The sequence below is a fragment of the Pristiophorus japonicus genome, chromosome 14 (assembly GCF_044704955.1).
Source record: "Pristiophorus japonicus isolate sPriJap1 chromosome 14, sPriJap1.hap1, whole genome shotgun sequence".
NCBI classification, from domain to species: Eukaryota; Metazoa; Chordata; class Chondrichthyes; family Pristiophoridae; genus Pristiophorus; species Pristiophorus japonicus.
In genome coordinates this window covers 159,276,486-159,301,982 of record NC_091990.1, presented here as the reverse complement: position 1 = coordinate 159,301,982, position 25,497 = coordinate 159,276,486, and the positions used below count along the sequence as shown (strand labels likewise).

Sequence of the window (25,497 nt, the reverse complement as noted above, 5' to 3'; positions counted from 1 at the left end):
TTCTGTGGCTTGGTATCAATTTATTTCAGCTCATAATACTCCTGTGAAGTGCCTTGGGACATTTCACTACGTTAAAGGCGCTATATAAATACAAGTTGTTGTTATAGTGAACCAGATGGGTTTTATAATGACAATGTAGTCGTTACATGGTCACCATTACTGATACTAGCTGTTTTAAATGTTATTTAATTAATTAATTGAATTCCCAGGCTGCTGTGGTGGGATTTAAAACTCATGATTCCAGATCATTAGTCCAGGTTCTGGTTGACTGGTCTAGTATCATAGCCACTATGCTGCCATACATATCATGCTTATGAGTAAAAAGGTTTTGGATAAATGTAGTCTTGGAACATTTTATAGTTTTTTTTTTAATTGATAAGAACTCTTGTAAGGCCTCTTACAGCGAATTCCTGTGAAAAGTTGATGAAAATGCTGCATTGTGCCTGTGTTTGAAGGTGTTGGTTGTTTGGTGGGCGGTTGCAGTTCCCACCAAGCGTGTCCTCCGGGGCAGGGGGCAGCACCGCTGACGTGCTCCAGACCCGGAAGTGCCGTGTTTGCCCAGTGAATGCCTGAGAGCGGGGGATGAAAGTTGCTGGAGTCAGTGGCTGTAATGCGGTGGTGCTATTGCTGAGCGCTGTGGTGCTTTCTGTGGCCTACGTGCTGTATCGGCTGGAGAACCCTGATCCAGGAGCTGTGCTCACTTACAGGTAAAACCCTGCAACAAGATAGTGTGGAATAGCAGGAACAAGGGGGCCCAGTGGCTCCCTTAGATTGTCACTACAAGTGTCCTATAATATTGTGTTGAGCTGCAGCGAGTGGTCGGAGCCCGGCACTCTGAAAGCTTCCCCTGGATACACATGGCCTCAAAGGATTAGAGCCCTCTTTTTCCCCTCTCATCTCATTCCCTCCTACCCTGAAGGTATTGGCTGTGGACACTAGTTGACCTCTCGTACTTTGCTCAAATGGTCAATAATCTTCAGTGTGTGAGCCCAGTCAGGGAGTGTCAGCTGTTTTTTTTTTGACTGATGCCTGTGACACTCCCTCCCTCCATTTCCATCTCCCGTGTAGTCATCCTCGACTCCGAGGGACTGCCTCAGAAAAAGAAATTGAGAAGGAACATGTGGTGCCCACCACATCACAAGTGGTGGGCATAGCAGGGGATTCATTGTATTGTAGATCAGTGCTGCACTGTACAGGTGTAAATACCTAGAAACGTTTTTAGATTAGGTAGGGTGTTTGGAGTTGCATGCGAGAGAAGAGTACTGGTGTTTTTTTTTAATGTCCAATTTCTTTCCAGATCAACTCTAACGCCAAAGATCACTTTGCGCCAATATATTTGATCTTAGGCCAAAAGGCCGAGAGGCGAAGTTGCACCGTTCCTGGAAATATTGCAATACCAGGTCGGTGCATGGAGTGGACGGGGCAAGCCCCTGATCCAGCTCCCTGTCCAAAAATCAATTCAATATCATGTCCCCATAGGGGATATTAAACTGATAAGAACAGATACTACACTTGATCTTAGCCAAAAGGAAGAGTACTGGTGTTAGCGTACGTGCGGAGGCCCGACCTGCGAGGACCATCAGCAGGTCGGGGCCTCCAAAGGAGCGGCGTGTGGAGGCATACCACTTCAAGGTACAGCTGGTGCAGGAGAGCGACGGCTGTGAAGAAGGCTGGTTTTAGTGCCCAAAAACCCCCCACAAAAAAGGGCCTTGTAAAATGTTTGGTGTGTCCCCCAGATCGGGGAGGCACTTGATTTAATGTTGATTTTGTTTACTCCAAAAGAGTTGTGAAGAAGGCTGGATTGGACGTCACCATAACCCAGGTCGGTGATTGGAGCGTGGGCAGGTACAGCAGGAGTGGCGAGGTCAGGGCGCAGGAGCAGCGAGAGATCGTGGAGCGATGTGATCAGGGCCCAGGAGAGGTGTGAGTTCGGGGCCCAGAAGAGGCGAAGGCCCTGGGGCAGCACGGGCCAGCCCACACTGCATCATATGTGCGCACTAGGTCCTTGTAGCAGAGCTGGTCTCCAGTCGTCTTGGTTAATTCTTGCCACTGGACCAAGACTTAGCTCTGTCAAGCCCGTGTTGTGGCTGATGTGCAACGGCCACCACGTGTTTAAAAAAAGCCATGCACAGGCATCTTCCACCCTTCAATATGTAGTTCGGGACCTGGAATATTAGGTCCTTCATTGAAACACCTTTTTGGCGTGGAAGCAAGTCATCCTCGATACGGGGGACCGCCGATGATGATGATGATATTGTGTTAACTGTTCTGTATCTGTTTTATTGGCAGCAGTTAGTTGACAAATGTGTCGCTCTTTCCTCAAAGAGTCGTGTGGACCAATTTAAAACATTACTTAACATTATTTAAAATTCTCATCCTTTGTTTTCAAATCTCCCTCCATGTCCTCGCCCCTCCCTATCTCTGTAACCTCCTCCAGCCCCACAACCCCCTGACATCTCTGCGCTCCTCGAATTCTGGTCTATTGAGTATCCCCAATTTTAAATGCTCCACCATTGGCGGCCGTGCCTTCAGCTGCCGAGGACCTAAGTTCTGAAATTTCCTCCCTAAAGCTCTCCTTAAAACCTACCTCTTTGACCAAGGTCTGCCCTAATATCGGCATATGTGGCTCGGTATCAAATTTTGTTTAACTTTCCTGCGGAGTGCCTTGGGCCATTTTACTACGTTAAAGGTACTATATAAGTACAGGTGCAGCGTCGAGAGTCCGGAATGTTCCGGTATCCGGACTCCGGATCGATCGGTGGCAAGGTTGTTTGGAATCCGGACCCGCCGACGCTGTCCGACCTCTGGGCCCCGGAGTTTCCCGGCCTCGGGTCTTGCCTCGTCCCGCTCGCCGCTGCTGCCCTTATCTCGGGGCCTCTTTGCCAGCCCGCCTGAACACCTCCTCCGTGACTGGGCCGGCCAGCCCGAACAGCTTCTCGGTGGGGATCGCCCCCCCTCCCCTTTCTGACGTTCTAAAATGCGGAAGTACTCTAAGGCTGTTTCTGGAAGTGGCTCCACTCTGAAAATGAACCTGTTTAGTAATCCAGCTAATTGATAGCGGCTGTTTTACCTGGTCACTGCTTTGTACTGAATGAACACTTTTCTACCTGGTACCCCTTGAATTGTTATCCAGACTGCTCTTAAGAACTGATTTCAACGTTCTTTGTGTGGGGGCAGGACTGGGTGTATTTGCAGCCTGTGGCAGAGTGGTCCCAGGTGTGTGCCGGAGTTTAAAACGATGGTAGTGCCAATGAGTAAGTGTGAAAAGAAAGTCTTGTATTTATTTATATAGTGCCTTTCATGACCTCGGGATGTCAATTAGTACTTTTTGAAGTGTAGTCGCTGTTGCAATGTAGGAATTGCGGCAGTCAATTTGCGCACAGCAAGGTCCAACAATATTGGCCAGAACATCGGGGATCACTTCTCTGCTCTCATTCAAAATAATGCGATCTTTTACATCCACTTGAGAGAGCAGACGTTTAACGTTTTATTGAAAAGACAGCACCTCTAGCAGTGTAGTGCTCCCCTCAGTACTGCACTGGAGTGTCAGCCTAGATTTCTGTGCTGAAGTCTCTGGAGTGGGACTTGAACCCACAACCTTCTGACTCAGAGGTGAGAATGCTACCCACTGAGCCACAGCTGACACCTGAGTCTATTTGAGTCTATTGATGTAATATTGACTCTGGGAAGGGAACGAACAGAAAGTACTTCTGTCCTCAATCCAATGCTATGCTTTTAATTTTAATACTTTCAATGTTCAAATGCAGAAATCCAGATGGCCCAAGGTCCATCCTCTGCCTTTATTGAGTTAGCTGATCTGAGCTAACCGTTGGTGTTGGGAATGCTACAATTGGCCTCGGAAGGAAAACGCAGCCGGTGTTACATAAGAACATAAAAACATAAGCAATAGGAGTAGGCCATTTGGCGCCTCAAGCCTGCTCTGCCATTCAATAAGATCATGGCTGATTCAATAAGATCATTGGCCTCAACTCCACTTTCCTGCCTGTTCCCCATAACGCATGACTCCTTGACTCCTGGTCCTGATCACTATCCAGCAACCTTTGCTGAAAGTGGATAAGGCCAGGGATTGGCAGTGCTGGGATAGGATGTGCTTCATGCTCACAAAAGCCTGGGTATACTATTCAAGCTCGTACATGAAAAATTGGCCACTTAAGGCAAAGTATTGGCAGGAGGCCAGTGCCTTTGGAACTATAGTCTAGCATGATCCATACTTTCAGAAGAGGTAAAGGGAGAACTTTTACTAATCCATTATTTTTCTCTTAAACTGTTCATTTTATAATCTCAGAGAAATAATTAATGTTTACCATTCCTTAATTTTATTTGTTTTGTTCCAGAATGTCTCAGGATATAAATAATCTCCAAGAAATGTATAAGACACTAAATAAGTCCTGCTTCATTCTTGGAGCTTCAGGGGAGACAGGCAAATTGTTGCTGAGGGAGATTGTGCAAAGTCAACTCTTCTCCAAAGTCACGCTGATTGGCCGTAGAAAACTAACCTTTGAGGATGAAGCATATGAGAATGTGGTAGGTTTTAATCGGACTTTATAATGGTATGTGTAATGTATTTGCTTCATGGGTTCTTTGCTTAAGAATTCATAGCAACACATTGCTATTAAGAACTAGTTGGTTTATTAACAAAGGTTCAACAATCACATTACACATTACCAGTTCATCTTCTAGGCTCACAGTGGCATACCCCATCATGGATAACATAGACCCAACTGACTGGGGTTTTATTGATGCACAGGCCAGGGGTGGAGGGGAACACAAAGGCCAGGGGTAGAGGGGAATACACAGGCGAAGGTTAGAGGGTATGGTCTCCATTGCAAACATAAATGCACAGATCAGGAATAGATTTATTCTGGCACTGAGGAAAATTAGATCATTTAAATTTTTCCTTTTTTATAAAAATAATCCTGAAAGGACTAGCTGCACAATTGCACAGGACATTGGCACTCCAATGAACTATGCTACAGAGTGGTCACTGGTTGGACCACTCCTGCACTGTCTCCCATCAGCAAACTCTCTTTAGTTTGGCAGGGAGAGGCACTGAACAGCTGAGCTACTCTTTAACTTTCAAACCCCTGCTGCTGCCAGAGAGGCAAAGATCAGTTGGCTAACTGCCAATGTCTTGTCCTCGACTTGAGTTGTATATTTTTTTTTAAATGTTGTCAAAAACTATCTGCCACCTCCTTTTAGATAGGAGTCAGTGTGCAAGGGTGGCAGGCAGCAAAGAATGACTCGTGAACCATCAGTGAATGAGAGGGTGCAGAGGACGATACAGCAACAACAACTACTTGTATTTATATAGCGCCTTTTAACATGGTAAAACTTCCCAGGGCGCTTCACAGGCGTGTCATAAAACAAAATTTGACATCGAGCCACACCAGGAGAAATTAGGGCAGGTTGGTCAAAGAGGTAGGTTTTAAGGAGCGTCTTAAAGGAGGAGAGCGAGATGGAGAGGTTTAGGGAGGGAATCCCCTACAGCCTAACCTCAATCAGCTATTTATTTTCAGGGAAATCTCCTGAAAAAGGTACTTCTCTCAAAAGACAGTTTGCTCATGACTAGAAAGCTGATAGTTATTTTTTCTCAGTAGCTGCTGTTAAATAATTTGAACTTTAATTCAATGTTTTAATTTGCTGTTGGTGCCTTTTTAAATAGACTTTTTGACAATCAGTTTAATAAACTCCGTCTTACATACGTAGAATTGATTTATATATTTTTTTCAATTTTTAAATAGATCCAGGAAATTGTAGATTTCGAGAAATTAGATGAATATGCATCTGCTTTCCAAAACCATGATGTGGGATTCTGCTGCTTGGGGACAACCAGGGCCAAAGCTGGTGTGGTAAAGAGAAGTATTTTCTTATTTATAATATTCTTCAGTAAAATAAATTCTGGTATTGGGGCTGATTCAACAGCATGAACCTGCTATCTGTTACTGTGCAACAACAATGTTGGCAACAAAAGAATGATTCTGGTGTTTTTTGTATGTGTGTACTATTTTTCTCATCAATTTAATTTCCCCTGTTCTCCCCCTCCTGCTAAGTTAACTGCAGGTTGGGGTACGTGTCCGTAGTATCTATTGCACTCTGATACCTGACTTCATTGGCTGTTATTTGTGAGTGAGGCTTTCACAGTAAGCGTCATCAGGTGAATAGCCTGATCCTTTCATCACCCCCCATGCCAAGACATGTTCACTTCTGTCAGTTGTTGCGAGACAGCCGTCAAACAACAACAACTTGCATTTATATAATGCCGTTAACCTAGTAAAACATTCAAAGTTGCTTCACAGGAACAACATTTGACACTGACCCACATGATATATTAGGACAGGTGACCAAAAACTTGGTCAAAGAAGTAGGTTTTAAGGAGTGCCTTTAAAGGAGGAGAGCGAGATGGAGAGGCTCAGGAAGGGAATTTCAGAGCTTGGAGCCTAGGCAGCTGAAAGCACGGCTGTCAGTGGTGGTGGAGTGGTTAAAATCAAGGTGCGCGAGAGACCAGAATTGGAGGTGCACAGAGATCTCGGTGGGTTGTAGGGCTGGAAGAGGTTAGAGATATGGAGAGGGCAAGGCCATGGAGGGATTTAAAAACAACGGTGCGAGTTTAAAAATTGAGGCGTTGCTGAATCGGGAGCCAGTGTAGGTTAGTGAATCCAGGGGCAATAGGTGAACGGGACTTGGTGCGAGTTAAGACACGGGTAGCTGAGTTTGGGACGACCTCAAGTTTACGGAGCGTAGCATGTGGGGGGCCAGCCAGGAACGCGTTGGAATAGTCAAGTCTGGAGAAACCATGGCATGGATGAGGGTTTCAACAGCAGATGAGCTGAGACGGGCGAATATGGGCGATGTTACGGAGGTGGAAGTAGGTGGTCTTGGTGATGGAGCGAATATGTGGTCGGAAGCTCATCTCGGTCAAATAGGAACAATAGACTGTGTGTTATACTATACAGGTTAGCTGCACAATAGAGCTCCTCTTTCCCCATCAGCTTTCTAAATGCAGTGTTTGCTTTTAATATTTAGCTAATGTAATATTAATATGTTTCAGTCACAGATTATGAAACACATCGCGATCCTGTTGTCCTTGAGGGGGAAAATAAACTACTGCTCTGGTCCAAACTGCACATACACTGCCTCTGAATTTACAGGAGTTAAATACTCCCATTAAGAGGATTTTCTATAGTTTGGAGACTAAGCATATTTAATAGGATTTTGGGTTAAAGAGGAAATCTAAAATCTGGAAAATGCTTTTGAAGGAATTAGTTAGCGGATTTGAAGTATTTATGGGGGGCCGGGGGGTGATGGCGGGGGAATTGATTGTCGTGAGGTTTTTTAGTTAACGGTGATGTGCCAGAGATGGGAGCGACTGACTGCACCTGAGTGCTGTCATAATAAATAGGCAGGCTTATGAAGCTTGTCCTCTTAGCAATTCTTCAGGGGTTAAACCTGTAATCTTACTAGTCTTTATAGCTCCATGCTGTGCAGCATTGCATGTTTAGCCTTGGACTTATTACATAGTGGCCTAGAAATCCCGGTCGGCTGCTTCTTGTGGGTGATCGGGTAAAAAAGCTTTAAAAAGATGCGCGCTTACCTGAACCTGCTGTGCCCACGAGAGATCCCGGTCCTGAGGCCTCCACTCACTGCGCGTCGGAGCGCGTGCACGTCAGGACGTTCATAAGCTGGAGCTGCAGTCACATGGCTCTGGGCAGCCAATCAAGGTAAAGTATGCTCTCATTCATCATAATGGGAACTCTGTAAGTTGGAGTTCCCATTATTATGATTGAGAAACTCCCCCAAACATGCAAAACACTAATTAAAAAAAATTAGAAAAAATACACCACATTTCTATTAATTTAAATTAGTTATTTATGTATTATAAAAAAATATTTTCTTGGATTTAAAATTTTTTTTAAATTATGGTTTAAAATAAACTTGCCATAGTGGGGAGGGTTTTTAACAATAAAATGTATTTTAAAAACATTTTTTTTTGTGTATTTTAACTTATGCCTGTAAAAGTAGGCTATGTGCTTGCTTTTATCAGGTGCAAGAGTTTTCAGGACATCCGCTGGGTAAGATATGGGTAAATCCCGAAATCTTGCCCATGCGAATGTCCTGGATGTGGAGATGCGGAGGATCTGTCAAGCTCCAGCTTGATGGATCGGAAAAGCCAGTTTTCAGCGCATGCGCATTGTGTGCTGAAAACCGGCTTTTGCGATGCCTTCCCGGGTCCATACACACTCCGTATGGACCCGGGAGGCCGGAATGTCTGGGCCAGCATTTCCAGCACAGAAACTGGCCATTCCATGGCCTCACCCCTACCTATCTCTGATCTCCTCCAGCCTCATTCCCTCCTGCCCCCCGAGATGTCTGTGCTCTTCTAATTCTGCCCTTTTGAGCATCCATGATAGTAATCACTCAACCATTGGTGGCTGTGCCTTCTGTTGCCTAGGCCCCAAGCTCTGGAACTCCCTGCCTAAACCTCTCCGCCTCTCTTTCCTCCCTTCAAGACGCTTCTTAAAACATACCTCTTTGACCAAGCTTTTGGTCACCTGCGTTAATTTCTACTTGTGCGGCTCTGTGTCAAATTGTTTTAATCTCATAATACTCCTGTGAAGCGCCTTGGGACATTTCACTATGTTAAAGGCGCTATATAAATACAAGTTGTTGTTCAGCCCAACTGGTCTGTGCTGATGTTTATGCTCCACATGAGCCTCCTCCCATCTCTCTTCATTTAACCCCATCTGCAGAACCTATTCCTTTCCCCCCTCATGTACTTCTCTAGCTTCTCCTTAAAGGCATCTCTGCTATTGGGGAAATTCCTTAAGAATTGTTTTAATTTTATTTATTTATGAAAAAAAAAATAGATTTGTATTCAAAATAGATCTTTTATCTCTGCTGAGTTCTGATTAGCAGAATAACTCCACCTATTCTACCCACCAACTAAAGACCCTGAAGGGTATTGAGCAAGGGTACATGAGGTGGTAGCATGCGTTCTTCCTAATAGGAAAGTGGCTATTCCTTATTAGTAGCAACCCATTCTGAGACTGTCTCTGCCCACAACATTGACCTGCCACTTACCTTGTTGGATGATGCCAGTCCTGCTCTCCATTTCCAGCGTTTTCTGTTTATTTTTAATTTGTGTTTAGTTTTTTTTTAATCCCTTCATGTCTCGAAGAATAAATCAAAATTTGTCTCCAGAAGCCTGAAGGTGCCCCTTGAGGAGTAACTGCCATGGATGAGCATAGCTCCATTTTATTTGAGTCATTCTCTTTTATTGAAATTGTCCCCTATGAAGTTGTGTTTTTAGTCACCTAGGGAACCCTAAAGCAAGCTCCTTTTTTATTGTTGTTGAAAATTTCAGGATTAAGTCTATTGGCTGCTAATAAGACAATATTTTGCTTTGTTCAGGGCAGATTCATTTAAAAAAAAGCAGCAAGGCAACTTGTCAACTGGGAGCTATTGAGAGGGGCTGATGGCTGAGCGAGCGTGTCGGAGGTGGTGGCGTGGGCTCTTGTTTGTCGGCAAGGAGTTGCTCCTTGTTAGTAGCACTTCTGAATGAGGGACGCCAGCGTCTGTTGCCTGGGCTGGCATTGATGTGGTGTAGCTGTGTAATCGGATTTAAAGTGAGCTCCAGTATTTGTGTCAGTTCAGTTTTCGTCAAGTGACCATTGTGGGCCTCTGTCAACCGAGCTCCGTTTTAGAACATTGACCAAGAACTAAGGGCAGAGAAATCGAGCGTTGTTTAATTCAAGCGTTGGAGCTATCGAATAATTGACTTGTATTTTTGACACTTTTGAGGCTTTAAAGTTGTTCTGCCGTGCGTGTGTCTGCTTGTCTGTAGCCTTTAACATAAGCTATTGGCATATGGGTGAGGCAGGCAGGGGAACTGAAATAAACTCAGCTGAAATCAATGTGGCACCAAATGCCATTCAACATTTCCATAATGGCACCAGATAAAGAAAGGGTCTGAAAAATCAGCGTGGGAGGTAACTTAATACACCTATTTTAAAAAAAAAAATACAAATTTAAAATGTAATTTTAGCAGCAGAGCAGTTATGGACCTGATTATTTACAGGCTACTGGCAGATAGCTACAAACATTTTAATATATTCTGTCTCCATATTTAAAGAAAGCTCTTTCCTCTACCTTTAAAATAAGTTACAATATCTGAGGCAGGCTTTTGGTGAATTTAGATGGTAGACCTGGTGGTTTAATTTGCTTTTCCGGAGCCTTTGAGAAAAGTAAACGAAATGGAGGATTTAAACTTGTTCAGTAACATTAGGGGGCTGAAATTGGCCTGTTGTGCGCCTCCGTTAGCTAACGGGACGCTAACGGGGGGGTGGGGGGCACTACCGACTCCCGCAAAATTGTACCGGAGTTAGCGGAGGCGTGAAACCAGTAGTGTAGTGCCCTACAGCGATGAGGTCATCGTCATGCACGGCAACCCCTTTTCGCCCCGTGGCAGAAGTTGGGCAGTGCCCTGCCCGGTGAGGCTGCAGCGGGCGATGTCAGCGCAACCTCGCAGATCATGAACTGGGCCCCACCCTGCTCGCGGGGCGAAATTTACAGGGGAGGTGCGAGCCACTGCGCGCCGCCATTTTATTGTTTTTGCTGACTTACCAGTCGGGACTTTCTCTGACAATTTTGCGGGGTTCGTGCTGCAATTGTGCAGCTCGGCACTCTGTGTTTCAATGCCCCATATCCCTGGTGGCCTGATGGGGCCCATCAAGTGCCTTGCAGAGCTTGCAGTGACCCCCCCTTTTAACGGAAGGGAAGGGCCCGTAGAAGGCATCAGCGCTATGCGGTGAGGCCATGTAGCGCTCCGCGTTGCATGCGCTTCCGAGTCGACCTTGAGAGGAAGTGGAGGGTGTGACACTGCGCTCGACTTCCTGTAAGGGGCGATAAGCCAATTTCGCTTCCAGGGCAGGACTTCTGCTCCGGATGCAGAATGTCCGACCTTGGAAAGGTTACAGCCCCTAAACGGGGCGCTCCGGAATTTCGCGGCCTCGGTATCCACTTAAATTGGGGAAATGGTAGCAAAGTGGTTACGCTATTGGACTATTAATCCAGAGGCCTGGACGATTGATCCAGAGACGCGAGTTCAAATCCCACCACGGCAGCTGGGGAATTTAAGTTCAGTTAATTAAATAAATTTAGAATAAAAAGCTAGTTTCAGTAATGGTGATCATAAAACTACCGGTTGTCATTAAAATAATACACCTGGTTCAGTGTTGTCCTTCAGGGAAGGAAATCCGCCGTCCTTACCTGGTCTGGCCTATATGCGACTCTAGATGCACAGCAATGTGGAATTCCTTGACTAAACCTCTGCACTTCTCTTTCCTCCTTGTAAGATGCTCCTTAAAATCTGCCTCTTTGACCAAGCTTTTGGTCACCTGCCCTAATTTCTCCTTATATGGCTCGGTGTCAAATTCTTTGTCTATTATTCTCATGTGAAGCGCCTTGGGACATTTTTCAATGTTAAAGGCGCTATATAAATACAAATCATTGTTGTTGACTCTTCGGCCTCTGAAATGGCCAAGCAAGCTACTTATTCAAGAAGGTGGCTCACCACCACCTTCTCTAGGACAATTAGGGATGGGCAATAAATGCTGGCCTTGCTGGCAACGTCCACATCCCATAAATGAATTAAAAAAAAAAAAAAAAAATTATTCCTTAATGGATGTGCAATACTTGAATTCTGTGAACATGAAGAAAAGTAATATTGCCACTCCAAATCTTTTTGACTGGAGCTGCATTGCTTTTCAAGATCTGTTTTTAAAATTTTGTACCTTGAACAATTAAAAAAAAAAAATTGACACCACCTGTGCTCAGCCATATAATATTGGTAGCAGTAAGAGGTATCACATTGTCTTCATAAAGCGTAAGTAAAGAAAGACTTGCATTTATATAGCGCCTTTCATGACCACCAGACTCTCAAAGCGCTTTACAGCCAATGAAGTACATTTGGAGTGTAGTCACTGTTGTAATGTGGGAAACGCGGCAGCCAATTTGCACACAGCAAGCTCCCACAAACAGCAGTGTGATAGTGACCAAGTAATCTGTTTTTGTTATGTTGATTGAGGGATAAATATTGGCCTGGAAACCGGTGCTAACTCCCCTACTCTTCTTCGAAATAGTGCCATGGGATCTTTTACATCTACCTTAGAGAGCAGACTGGTCCTCGGTTTAACATCTCATCTGAAAGACGGCACCTCCGACAGTGCAGCACTCCCTCAGCACTGCACTGGAGTGTCAGCCTGGGTTTATGTGCTCAAGTTCCTGGAGCGAGACTTGAACCCACAACCTTCTGACTCCGAGGCGAGTGAGCTACCCACTGAGCCACAGATGACACTTTCGTACAAAAAAAGATGTTCAGGAGATGTGCACATTTCAAGCTTTTGGAGTTTGAAATTGGGAGCATTGGTCTGAATATTAAAACAACTCCTTTAATAACATTCACTATTATTTATCTGCTCCATCACAAAAATTGCCTACTTCCTGTAAGATCACCCGCTACAGCCCATCTGCCACTGAAACCCTAACCCATGCTGTCGTCACTTCCAGACACTGTTCCAATGCTCTCCTCTCTGGCCGCCCACTCTCCATAAACTTCAGCTCATCCAAAACCCTGATGCTCACATTGTATCCTGTCCCAAGTACTACTCACCCGTCACCCATTTCCTTGCTGACCTACATTGGCTCCCGGGCCCACAATACCTCCAATTTAAACAAATTGATCCTCGTGTTTAAATTACTTTACGACTTCCTCTCTTCCTAGCGCTCTAATCTCCTGTATCCCTTCCACTCTTCTGCAGGACCTTTGTGTTCCTCCGAATCTAGCTTCTTACGCATGCCCCCTTCACATCACCTCACCATTGGTGGCCGTGCCTGTATCTGTCTATGCCTTATGCTGTAGAATTCCTCTCTTGGAGAACGATTGCAAAGTGCCGCAGTACAGCGGGACCTGGGGGTACTTGTGCATGAAACACAAAAGGATAGTATGTAGATACAGCAAGTGATCAGGAAGGTCAATGGTATCTTGGCCTTTATCGCAAAGGGGATGGAGTATAAAAGCAGGGAAGTCTTACTACAGCTATATAAGGTATTGGTGAGGCCACACCTGGAATACTGCATGCAGTTTTGGTTTCCATATTTACGAAAGGATATATTTGCTTTGGAGGCAGTTCAGAGATAGTTCACTAGGTTGATTCCGGGGATGAGGGGTTTGACTTATGAGGAAAGGTTGAGTAGGTTGGGCCTCTACTCATTGGAATTTAGAAGAATGAGAGGTGATCTTATCGAAACGTATAAGATTATGAGGGGGCTTGACAAGGTGGATGCAGAGAGGATGTTTCCACTGATAGGGGAGACTAGAGCTAGAGGGCATGATCTTAGAATAAGGGGCTGTCCAATTAAAACTGAGATGAGGAGAAATGTCTTCTGTGAGGGTTGTAAATCTGTGGAATTCGCTGCCTCAGAGAGATGTGGAAGCTGGGACATTGAATAAATTTAAGACAGAAATAGACAGTTTCTTAAACGATAAGGGGTTATGGGGAGTGGGCGGGGAAGTGGAGCTGAGTCCATGATCCGATCAGTCATGATATTATTGAATGGCTCGAGGGGTCGTATAGCCTACTCTTGTCCCTATTTCTTATGTTCCTCTCCACCTTCCTTTCCTCCTTCAAATTCCTCCTTTAAATTTGACCTCTTCGACCAAGCGTTTGGTCACCCTTGTATCTCCTACTTTGCCTTGGCATCCATTTTATAGTTATGCTTTGAAGTGACTTGGGATGTTTTTCTATGTCAGAAGTGCTATATAAATGCAAGTTATATTTTGAAAAAAGCAAGAGATACAGGAGACATCAGCAGTATAAAACAGCAGTGAGGAGAACCGTGATCTTGTGTCCGTGTGAATCATAGTGGTGATTTAATTATAAACTCTGTATAGAATCTTTATTCTACTTGTTTTGCAGGAGGGATTTATTCGAGTGGATTATGATTACGTATTAAAGTCAGCCCAACTAGCAAAAGCTGGGGGATGCACTCACTTTAACTTGGAGTCCTCAAAAGGAGCAGATAAGGACAGTTCAATGCTGTATTCAAAAATTAAGGTAAGAAAATCTTGTGTAATATTAATTTTGGAGTCCAAACCTCGCACTTGTCTGGTGATTCTGCCCTGGGGTAGTGACAACGGCTTCTGCCAAACCTTCCCTATAACACTGTCACTTCTGTCTCATCAGTACAGCGACTCACTTAACTACTTGAATCACACTGCCTGAGAGCAGCACGCATCGAGGATCACATTTGGAAGTTAGAATCATAGTACAGCACAGAAGGAAGCCATTCGGCCCATCGAGTTGGCGTCGGCTCTTTCGAAGAGCAATCCAGTTAGTCCCACTCACCAGCTCTTCCCCATACCCCTGCAATTTTTTCTCCTTCAAGTATTTATCCAATTCCCTTTTTGAAGGCTACTATTGAATCTGTATCCACCGCCCAATAAGGCAGTGCATTCCAAATCCGAACCACTCGTATTAAAAAAAGTTTTCCTTCATGTCGCCTCTGGTTCTTTTGCCAATCACCTTAGACCTGTGCCCTCTCGCTATTCTTCAGCCACTACAAACAGTTACATAGAAACATAGAAAATAGTTGCAGGAGTACGCCATTCGGCCCTTCGAACCTGCACCGCCATTCAATAAGATCATGGCTGATCATTCACTTCAGTATCCCTTTCCTGCTTTCTCGCCATACCCCCTGATCCCTTTAGCCATAAAGGCCATATCCGACTCCCTCTCGAATATATCCAACGAACTGGCATAAACAACTCTCTGCGGAAGAGAATTCCACAGGTTAGCAACTCTCTGAGTGAAGAAGTTTCTCCTCATCTCGGTCCTAAATGGCTTACCCCTTATCCTTAGACTGTGTCCCCTGGTTCTGGTGTACTAGGGCACTATGACGAGATTGAAATAGAAAGCTAGGATCAAGATGAAACAAAGAAGACATCACACACTGTGCACTTCCAGCATCTAACTGAAATATGATTTTCACAGCTATATTTTGTGAGCCATAATGATTCAATAAATATATTTATTCAAAGGGCTAGAAATTCGGTTCCCCTTGATAATGGTATTTTTTCGCCAAAATTACTGTTATCTGGCCTGAAATTCAAGCTTTAATTTGCGCAGCGGTAAAAATCAGCGTTGCACTAGGACGCAAACCGCTAATTTTGGTAACTTTAGTCAGAGGCCGATACTGCTGCGAGTTGGGCCAAGGGAGGACGAAAAGACATCTAAAAATAAATTGGAAAAACAAAAACATTCACAAAACATTTACATGACACTTATCTAACGAATTGCTGCAAAAGAATTGAAAAATAAAAACGTTAACTTACCTTTGGTTGCACGTCTCCATACTTACCGCTGCAACGCAGTTTTTTAGATGTCGGTATTTTTCATGCTAAATACGGGTGCACTCAGAGCCTTTTGGTGAAAGAGATATTTCGAGTCTTGCACGGCGGCGCTCCTCTCCAGCGGTATTTGTAAACTGACGCCGCAAAACATCACCGAATTTTCGCTAAAAAAGGTGAAATAGCACCAAAAACCCGGTCGCAAAATCACCGAATTTCGAGCCCAAAGTGTCAAGGCAGTGTAGAATTAGAGTAAAGTTTTATGCAAGTAAATAGTACTTGGGTACTAGTTTTTAGCGCTTCATATACCCTGTACAAGAAAATGTTGCTGTTAAGTGAGGAGAAACACGACTAACCCAAGGAGGAGGCCATTCAGCCCCTCGGGCCTGCTCCGCTAATCAATTAGATGCACTCTGTTTTCCCACCTTTGCTCCAAATCATTCCATACCCTTATCTCACAAAAATCTACCTGTCTCAATCTTGAAAGCTCCAATTATCCTAACATCCACAGCCTTTTGAGGGAGAGAGTTCCAAATTTCTACCAACCTTTGTGCGGAAAAAGTGCTTCCTGATTTTTTTTTTCTCCTGAATGTACTGTTTTAAGACTATGTCCCCTTGTTCTTGATTTCCCCCACCAGAGGCAATAGTTTCTCCGTATCTAAGCTATCAAAGCCTTTTACCATTTTTAAACGCCTCAATCAGATCACCTATACTCCAGGGAATACAAGCCGAGTTTATGCAACCTTCTCTAATTTAAATCCATCTAATTTAACCATCTAAGCCCCAGTATCATTCTAGTGAATCTGAACTGCACTTCCATCAAAGCTATTGTGTCCATCCTTGGGTGCGTGCCCAAAACTGAACGCAGTACACTAGATGGGGTCGAATAGATGAATAAGTGGCTTGAAGAGTGGTGCAGAAGGGAGGGATTCAAATTCCTGGGACATTGGAACCGGTTCTGGGGGAGGTGGGACCAGTACAAACCGGACGGTCTGCATCTGGGCAAGACTGGAACCAATGCCCTAGGGGGGGTGTTTGCTAGTGCTGTTGGGGAGGGGTTAAACTAACATGGCAGGGGGATGGGAACCTATGCAGGGAGACAGAGGGAAGTAAAATAGGGGCAGAAGCAAAAGATAGAAAGAAGAAAAGTAAAAGTGGCGGGCAGAGAAACCCAAGGCAAAAATCAAAAAGGGCCACATGGCAGCAAAATTCTAAAAGGGCAAAGTGTGTTAAACAGACAAGCCTGAAGGCTCTGTGTCTCAATACAAGGAGTATTTGTAATAAGGTGGACGAATTAACTGCACAGGCAGCAATTAATGAATATGATATCATTGGCATCACGAAGACATGGCTCCAGTGTGACCAAGGCTGGGAACTCAACATCCAGGGGTATTCAACATTCAGGAAGGATAGACAGAAAGGAAATGGAGGTTGGGTGGCGTTGCTGGTTAAAGAGGAAATTAACACAATAATAAAGAAGGACATTAGCTTGGATGATGTGGAATCTGTATGGGTGGAGCTGCAGAAAACGCTAGTGGGAGTTGTGTACAGACCACCAAACAGTAGTAGTGAGGTTGGGGACAGTATCAAATAAGAAATTAGGGACGCGTGCAATAAAGGTTCAGCAGTTATCATGGGCGACTTTAATCTATATATACATTGGGCTAACCAAAATGGTAGCAATACAATGGAGGAGGATTTCCTGGAGTGTATTAGGAATGGTTTTCTGGACCAATATTTCGAGGAACCAACTAGAGGGCTGGCCATCCTCGACTGGGTGATGTGTAATGAGAAAGGACTAATTAGCAATCTTGTTGTGCGAGGCCCCTTGGGGAAGAGTGACCATAATATTGTAGAATTCCTTATTAAGATGGAGAGTGACACAATTAATTCAGAGACTAGGGACCTGAACTTAAGGAAAGGTAACTTCGATGGTATGAAACGTGAATTGGCGAGAATACACTGGCAAATGATACTTAAAGGGTTGACGGTGGATAGGCAATGGCAAACATTTAAAGATCACATGGATGAACTTCAACAATTGTACATCCCTGTCTGGAGTCAAAATAAAACGCGGAAGGTGGCTCAACCGTGGCTAACAAGGGAAATTAAGGATAGTGTTAAATCTAAGGAAGAGGCATATAAATTGGCCAGAAAAAGCAGCAAACCTGAGGACTTGGAGAAATTTAGAATTCAGCAGAGGAGGACAAAGGGTTTAATCAGGAGGGGGAAAATAGAGTACGAGAGGAAACTTGCCAGGAACATAAAAACTGACTGCAAAAGCTTCTACAGATATGTGAAGAGAAAAAGATTAGTGAAGACAAATGTCAGTCCCTTGCAGTCAGTTTCAGGTGGATTTATAATGGGGAACAAAGAAATGGCAGACCAGTTGAACAAATACTTTGGTTCTGTCTTCACGAAGGAAGACACAAATAACCTTCCGGAAGTACAAGGGGACCGAGGGTCTAGTGAGAAGGAGGAACTGAAGGATATCCTTATTAGGCGGGAAATTGTGTTCGGGAAATTGATGGGATTGAAGGCTGATAAATCCCCGGGGCCTGATAGTCTGCATTCCAGAGTACTTAAGGAAGTGGCCCTAGAAATAGTGGATGCATTGGTGAATATTTTCCAACAGTCTATAGACTCTGGATCAGTTCCATGGACTGGAGGGTAGCTAATGTAACACCACTTTTTAAGAAAGGAGGGAGAGAGAAAATGGGTAATTATAGACTGGTTAGCCTGACATCAGTAGTGGGGAAAATGTTGGAATCAATTATTAAAGATGAAATAACAGCGCATTTGGAAAGCAGTGACAGGATCGGTCCAAGTCAACATGGATTTATGAAAGGGAAATCATGCTTGAAAAATCTTCTGGAATTTTTTGAGAATGTAACTAGTAGAGTGGACAAGGGAGAACCAGTTGATGTGGTGTATTTGGACTTTCAAAAGGCTTTTGACAAAGTCCCACACAAGAGATTGGTGTGCAAAATTAAAGCACGTGGTATTGGGGGTAATGTACTGACGTGGATAGAGAACTGGTTGGCAGACAGGAAGCAGAGAGTCGGGATAAATGGCAGGCAGTGACTAGTGGGGTGCCGCAGGGCTCAGTGCTGGGACCCCAGCTATTTACAATATACAGCAATGATTTAGATGAAGGAATTGAGTGTAATATGTCCAAGTTTGCAGATGACACTAAACTGGGTGGTGGTGTGAGCTGTGAGGAGGACGCTAAGAGGCTGCAGGATGACTTGGACAGGTTAGGTGAGTGGGCAAATGCATGGCAGATGCAGTATAATGTGGATAAATGTGAGGTTATCCATTTTGGGGGCAAAAACATGAAGGCAGTATATTATCTGAATGGCGGCAGATTCGGAAAAGGGGAGGTGCAACAAGACCTGGGTGTCATGGTACATCAGTCATTGAAAGTTGGCATACAGGTACAGCAGGCGGTGAAGAAGGCAAGTGGTATGTTGGCCTTCATAGCTAGGGTTTTGAGTATAGGAGCAGGGAGGTCTTACTGCAGTTGTACAGGGCCTTGGTGAGGCCTCACCTGGAATATTGTGTTCAGTTTTGGTCTCCTAATTTGAGGAAGGACGTTCTTGCTATTGAAGGAGTGCAGCGAAGGTTCACCAGACTGAATCCCGGGATGGCTGGTCTGACATATGAGGAGAGACTGGATCGACTGGGCCTTTATTCATTGGAGTTTAGAAGGATGAGAGGAGATCTCATAGAAACATATAAAATTTTGACGGGACTAGACAGGTTAGATGCAGGAAGAATGTTCCCGATGTTGGGGAAGTCCAGAACCAGGGGACACAGTCTAAGGATAAAGGGTAAGCCATTTAGGACTGAGATGAGGAGAAACTTCTTCACTCAGAGAGTTGTTAACCTGTGGAATTCCCTACCACAGAGAGTTGTTGATGCCAGTTTGTTGGATATATTCAAGAGGGAGTTAGATGTGGCCCTTATGGCTAAAGGGATCAAGGGATATGGAGAGAAAGCCGGAAAGGGGTACTGAGGTGAAAGATCAGCCATGATCTTATTGAATGGTGGTGCAGGCTCGAAGGGCTGAATGGCCTACTCCTGCACCTATTTTCTATGTTTCTATGCAACAAGATCTCTATGCTAAGGCATTACAACCTCCCCTTTATATTCCAGCCCCCTTGAGATAAAAGCCAATGATCCATTAAGCTCTTAAAATTCTTCTTGTACTTTTAATGATTTGAGTTCTTGCATTCCCAAATCTCTCTACTCCTCTACAGTCCCTAGTTTCTCATCATTTGTAAAATACTCTAATTTATCTGTCTTGGGTGCTAAGTGGTTGAACACCTGTTTTTGGGTCAACATAAAGTATACATAATTATACTTAGTATTAAACCAAACTATATGTACAGAAGGTTGATCAGCTTCCAAGAGTGTAATGAGTGTTTTGGGTGTGAATTCCTCGCTCCATGAGCAGTGTAAATTACACTTGCAAGAACATCGTTACCACACAGTAATGGAGTAAGACTTGATCTATTTTTCAAGTTTTATGAAGTTCAGTGTATCTGAACTAATCTACTGACTGACAGCTTTGCTTTTGGGTTCCATAGAGATCTTTTAGGGAGTTTTTATTGTTTGGCAATGGAGTTGTTTAGTTAGACTGTCGGAAGGTTTTGTTACATGACTTGTGAGTTGACTGTATGTAATGATTTTCAAATTGGAATTATGTCCGTCAAACATTATTTTCTCCGGTTTCTTTTTTTTGTGGTTGTGCAGGGTTTTTGTGGATTGGGAGAGAACATAAGAACATAAGAAATAGGAGCAGGAGTAGGCCATTTGGCCCCTCGAGCCTGCTCCCCATTTAATAAGATCATGGCTGATCTGATTATGGACTCGGCTCCACTTCTCTGCCCGCTCCCCATACTATCGTTCTAAAATCTGTCTATCCCCATCTTAAATATATTCAATGACCCAGGCACCACAGCTCTCTGGGGCAGAGAATTACACAGATTTACGACCCTCCAAGAAGAAATTCCTTCTCATCTCGGTTCTAAATGGGCGACCCTTTATTCTTAAACTATGCCCTCTAGTTCCCCGAGGTGTGGAAACATCCTCTCGGCCATCTACTTTGTCGAGCCCCCTTAGTACCTTTATATGTTTCAATAAGATCACCTCTCATTCTCCTAAACTCCAATGAGTATAGGCCCAATCTGATCAACCTTTCTTCATAAGTCAACCCCTTCATCTCAGGAATCAACCTCGTAAACCTTCTCTGAACTGCCTCCAATGCAAGTATATCACTCCTTAAATAACGAGACCAAAACTGTACACAGTACTCTCGGTGTGGTCTCACCAATACCCTGTACAGTTATATCAGGATTTCCCTGCTTTTATACTCCATCCCCATTGCAATAAAGGCCAACATTCATTTGCCTTCCTGATTACTTGCTGTACCTACATACTAACTTTTTGTGTTTCATACACAAGTACCCCCAGGTCCCTTTGTACTGCAACATTTTGTAACCTCAATTTAAATAATTTGTTTTTTTTATTTTTCCTGCCAAAGTGGATAACCTCACACTTTCCCACATTATACTCCATCTGATACCCTCATTCATGCTTTTCTTACCTCTAGAATTGACTACTCCAACTCGTTCCCGGCTGGCCTCCCACATTCTACACTACGTAAACTTGATGTCATCCAAAACTCAGCAGCCTGTGCCTTAACTCTTACCAAGTCACGATCACCCACCATCCCTGTGCTTTCTGACCTACACTGGCTCCCGGTTAAACAACGCCTTGATTTCAAAATTCTCATCCTTGTTTACAAATCACTCCATGGACTTGCCCCTCCCTATCTCTCTAATCTTTTTAAGCCTCACAACCCCACAAGATGTCTGCACTCCTCAAATTCTTCCCTCTTGAACATTCCGCATTATAACTGCTCAACCATAGGTGGCTGTGCCTTCAGCTGTTTGGGCCCTAAGCTCTGGAACTCCCTCCCTAAACCTCTCCGCCTCTCTACCTCTCTTTCCTTCTTTAAGACGCTGCTTAAAACCTACCTCTTTAACCAAGTCTGTCTTAATTTCTTCTTTTGTGGCTCGGTGTCAAATTTATCTGTTTTGTCTTGTAACACTGCTGTGAAGCGCCTTGAGACATTTTACTATGTTAAAGGTGCTATATAAATAAAAGTTGTTGTTATCTGCCAGATGCTTGCCCACTCACTGTCTATATCCCTTTGCAGATTATTTGTGTCCTCCTCACAACGGGTTTTCCCACCCACCTTTGTATCATCAATAAACTTGGCTACATTACACTCGGTTCCTTCATTCAAGTCATTAATATAGATTGTAAATAGTTGAGGCCCCAGCACCGATCTCTGTGGCACCCCACTAGTTACTGTTTGCCAACTGGAAATTGACCCATTTATCCTGACTCTCTGTTTTCTGTTAGTTAGCCAATCCTCTATCCATGCTGATATATTACCCCCGACCCCATTGAGCTCTTATCTTATGGAGTAACCTCTTATGTGGCACCTTATCGAATGCCTTCTGGAAATCCAAATACACCACATCCACTGGTTCCCCCTTATCCACCCTGCTCCAGCAAATTTGTCAAACATGATTTCCCTTTCATAAAACTATGCTAACTCTGCTTGACTGCATTATGATTTTCCTAATGTCCTGCCACTGCTTCCTTAATAATGGACTCCACAATTTTACCATTGACAGATGTTAGGCTAACTGGTCTATAGTTTCCTGCTTTCTGTCTCCCTTTTTTTTAAAATAGGGGCGTTACATTTGCAGCTTTCCAATCTGCTGGGACCTTTCCAGACTCCAGGGAATTTTGGTAGATTGCAATCAAAGCATCCACTATCTCTGCAGCCACTTTTTTTAAGACCCGAGGATGTAGGCCCTCATGTCCAGGGGACTTGTCTAACTTTAGTCTTGTTATTTTACCGAATACTTTTTCTTTAGTGATAGTGATTGTTTTAATTTCCGCCCTCCCTATAGTGCCTTGATTATCTATTATTGGGATGTTTTTATTGTGCAGACCGATACAAAATATTTGTTCAAAGGCTCTGCCATTTCCCTGTTCCACATTATTAATTCCCCTTCAGGATCAATGTTTACTTTAGCTACCCTCTTCCTTTTTATATATCTGCAGAAGCTCTTGCTATCTGTTTTTATATTTCTTGCTAGTTTACTCTCACAATCCACCTTCTCTCACTTTATTATTTTTTTAGTTTGTAGATGTGTGGCATGTGTGCAATGAACTGTTTACACCCAGCGGTCTAGTCATTGTCAAGCAGTGATCAAAGCTAACAGAATGCTAAACTGACTTACTAATTCAGAATACATGTCTGAATTCATCACGCTGAAACTGAACAGGCGATTTCAAAGAAGAGCAGGGGAGTTCTCCCCAGTGTCCTGGCAAACATTTATCCCTCAATCAATATCACTAAAACAGATTATCTGGTCATTATATCATTATCGAATTGCTGCTGCGGGAGCTTGCTGTGCAGAAATTGGCTGCCTCATTTCCGACATTACAACAGTGGCTACATTTCAAATATACTTCATTGGATGTAAAGCATTTGGGACGTCCTAAGGTTGTAAAAGGTGCTATATAAATGCAAGTCTTTTTTTTCTGTGGTCAGACTGTACATCGGGCATGGTTTGGCTCTGGTCGTTTGAGACACAGGCAAACACTGGAGCCTTGATGGTGCACAGAAGGACCACAAGCCTGAACCCCAGTCAGAATATTGAGTTACGAGGAATGGTTAGAAAAACTTGAACTCTTCAGCCCTGAAAGGAGGTGAAGAAGAGGAGACCCTATAGGTATTCAAGAACAAATTTGTTTTTATATAGACCATTTTATCAATGTCCTCATCATCTCAAAAAGCAGCAGTCATTATGCACAGAGCATGGTCCCACGAATGTTAAATGAGATGATAGTTGACCTGCATTTGATGGTGTTACTGAACGCTGGCCAGAATGCCAAGAGTACTTCTTTGACTATTGCCGTGGGAACATTTATACCCAAATTAGGCAGAGAGGACCTCTGTTTAACATCTCATCCAAAAGACCACACCTCTGAAAGTGCAGACCTCCCTCAGTATTGCACCCAGTATTATGTGCTGAAGTCCATAGGGGGGCTTGAACCGACAACCTTTTGACTGAGGTGAGACTGGAGTAGAAAAGATAACTGGAGCATTATTTTAAGTTAAGCCATAACTGCAGAATAAGGGGACATAAATGGGTAAAAGGCAAGTCCTGGACTAAAGTCAGGAAATATTTCTTCATGCAAAAAGTGATTAGTGTTTGGGTAGGATAGTGGAAACAAAAACTCGAATCACTGAAGAGGTAGTTCGAAGCTGTGATGGAGAAATCGTAGGTTTCAATGGAAGGATGAACGAGATGGGTTGACTAGCCTCCCTCATCTGTACTTGCATATTACCTAATGACTATCGACTGAGGTTACTTCAGATTTTCCTAGCTTGGCTCAGTAATGGCTCTATGCCCTATCTCTTGCTCATGCTATCTTTTTAAATTAAATTTAAATGAACAAACCTGGATTGGTAAGAACAGACGGTTGCTAAAGAGAATTAATAGTAACTGATATTAAACAAGTAACACTTTTGATTCTATAGATTAAAATTCTTTACTTTTAATCAGGGTCAAGTGGAAGCTGCAATTGAAGAGCTGAATTTTGACAGATATAGCATCTTTCGTCCCGGGTAAGTACATTTCCTTAATTGATACTGTGTTAATTTGTACGCTTTCTGTATTTCAAACCATTACAAAGTGCCTATCTACATTTTCATCTCCGGGACAGTAATGAGTGCGAGTCCCAGCACATGGATGCTTGTTTCTGAATCTTGCTGTGGTTCTTTGTGTATTTCTTCAAGGTTGCTCCCAGTGTTTCTGTGTTTAGTATTTCTCCCGTTTCCTTTTTAATTGCTGCTTTCAGTGGGTTTTTTAAAGCTGGCTCTGCTGTTTCCTTTTAGTCACGCTGTCGGTGTTTGCGTGTTTTTAATTGTGGGATCAGATATATATTGTTTCAGTGCTGTTCTAGGTAGATGTTGCTACAGTTGTACAGGGCCTTAGTGAGGCCACACCTGGAGTATTGTGTACAGTTTTGGTCTCCTAACTTGAGGAAGGACATTCTTACTATTGAGGGAGTGCAGCGAAGATTCACCAGACTGATTCCTGGGATGGTGGGACTGACCTATCAAGAAAGACTGGATCAACTGGGCTTGTATTCACTGGAGTTCAGAAGAATGAGAGGGGACCTCATAGAAACGTTTAAAATTCTGATGGGTTTAGACAGGTTAGATGCAGAAAGAATGTTCCCAATGTTGGGGAAGTCCAGAACCAGGGGTCACAGTCTGAGGATAAGGGGTAAGCCATTTAGGACCGAGATGAGGAGAAACTTCTTCACCCAGAGAGTGGTGAACCTGTGGAATTCTCTACCACAGAAAGTAGTTGAGGCCAATTCACTAAATATATTCAAAAGGGAGTTAGATGAAGTCCTTACTACTCGGGGGATCAAGGGGTATGGCGAGAAAGCAGGAATGGGGTACTGAAGTTTCATGTTCAGCCATGAACTCATTGAATGGCGGTGCAGGCTAGAAGGGCTGAATGGCCTGCTCCTGCACCTATTTTCTATGTTTCTATGTGGATTTTTGCGTCACTCTTCAGTACAGGTTGGACCTCCCTTATCTGGAACTTCCTTATCCGGCACTACCCCACGTCCGGCACGATTCCGGTGGCCGGAGGTGCATGTGCAGAATGTGGCCGACTTCCATCCCGACTTTGGGGCCGCTCCGACGCCCGTCCCACTGGGGCCGCTCCGATAGCTGTTGGGGTCGCGCCGACACTTCGGGCCTGCCCGGGGCGCCGACCTCCTTCCCTCTTTCCCCCCCACCCCCGCCCTCCCTGACCTTGGGCCGCTGACCTCCCCTCATCGGGCAAAATCCCTTATTTGGAAAAGGCCAGGTCCGAGGGTGCCGGATAAGGGAGGTACAACCTGTATAGCTTTCCTATTTTTAAGTTCTGCTCCTAGTGTTTCTGTTTCTCTTGCTCTAA

General features: G+C 44.0%; 1 protein-coding gene and 1 pseudogene across 1 annotated transcript in view; one reads left to right on the top strand and one right to left on the bottom strand.

Moving 5' to 3' along the window:
* Positions 1–552: 552 nt before the first annotated feature.
* The window catches only part of htatip2 (HIV-1 Tat interactive protein 2), a 34,394-nt gene continuing 9,449 nt past the window's right edge, over positions 553–25,497 (top strand). The window contains exons 1-5 of the mRNA XM_070899718.1: positions 553–707; positions 4,356–4,545; positions 5,763–5,870; positions 13,995–14,132; positions 24,085–24,146. Of these exons, the coding sequence (XP_070755819.1) occupies positions 583–707; positions 4,356–4,545; positions 5,763–5,870; positions 13,995–14,132; positions 24,085–24,146 (623 nt within the window). The 5' untranslated portion in view covers positions 553–582. The remainder of the gene's footprint in view (positions 708–4,355; positions 4,546–5,762; positions 5,871–13,994; positions 14,133–24,084; positions 24,147–25,497) is intronic.
* On the bottom strand, positions 1,364–1,542 carry LOC139280482 (U2 spliceosomal RNA; annotated as a pseudogene).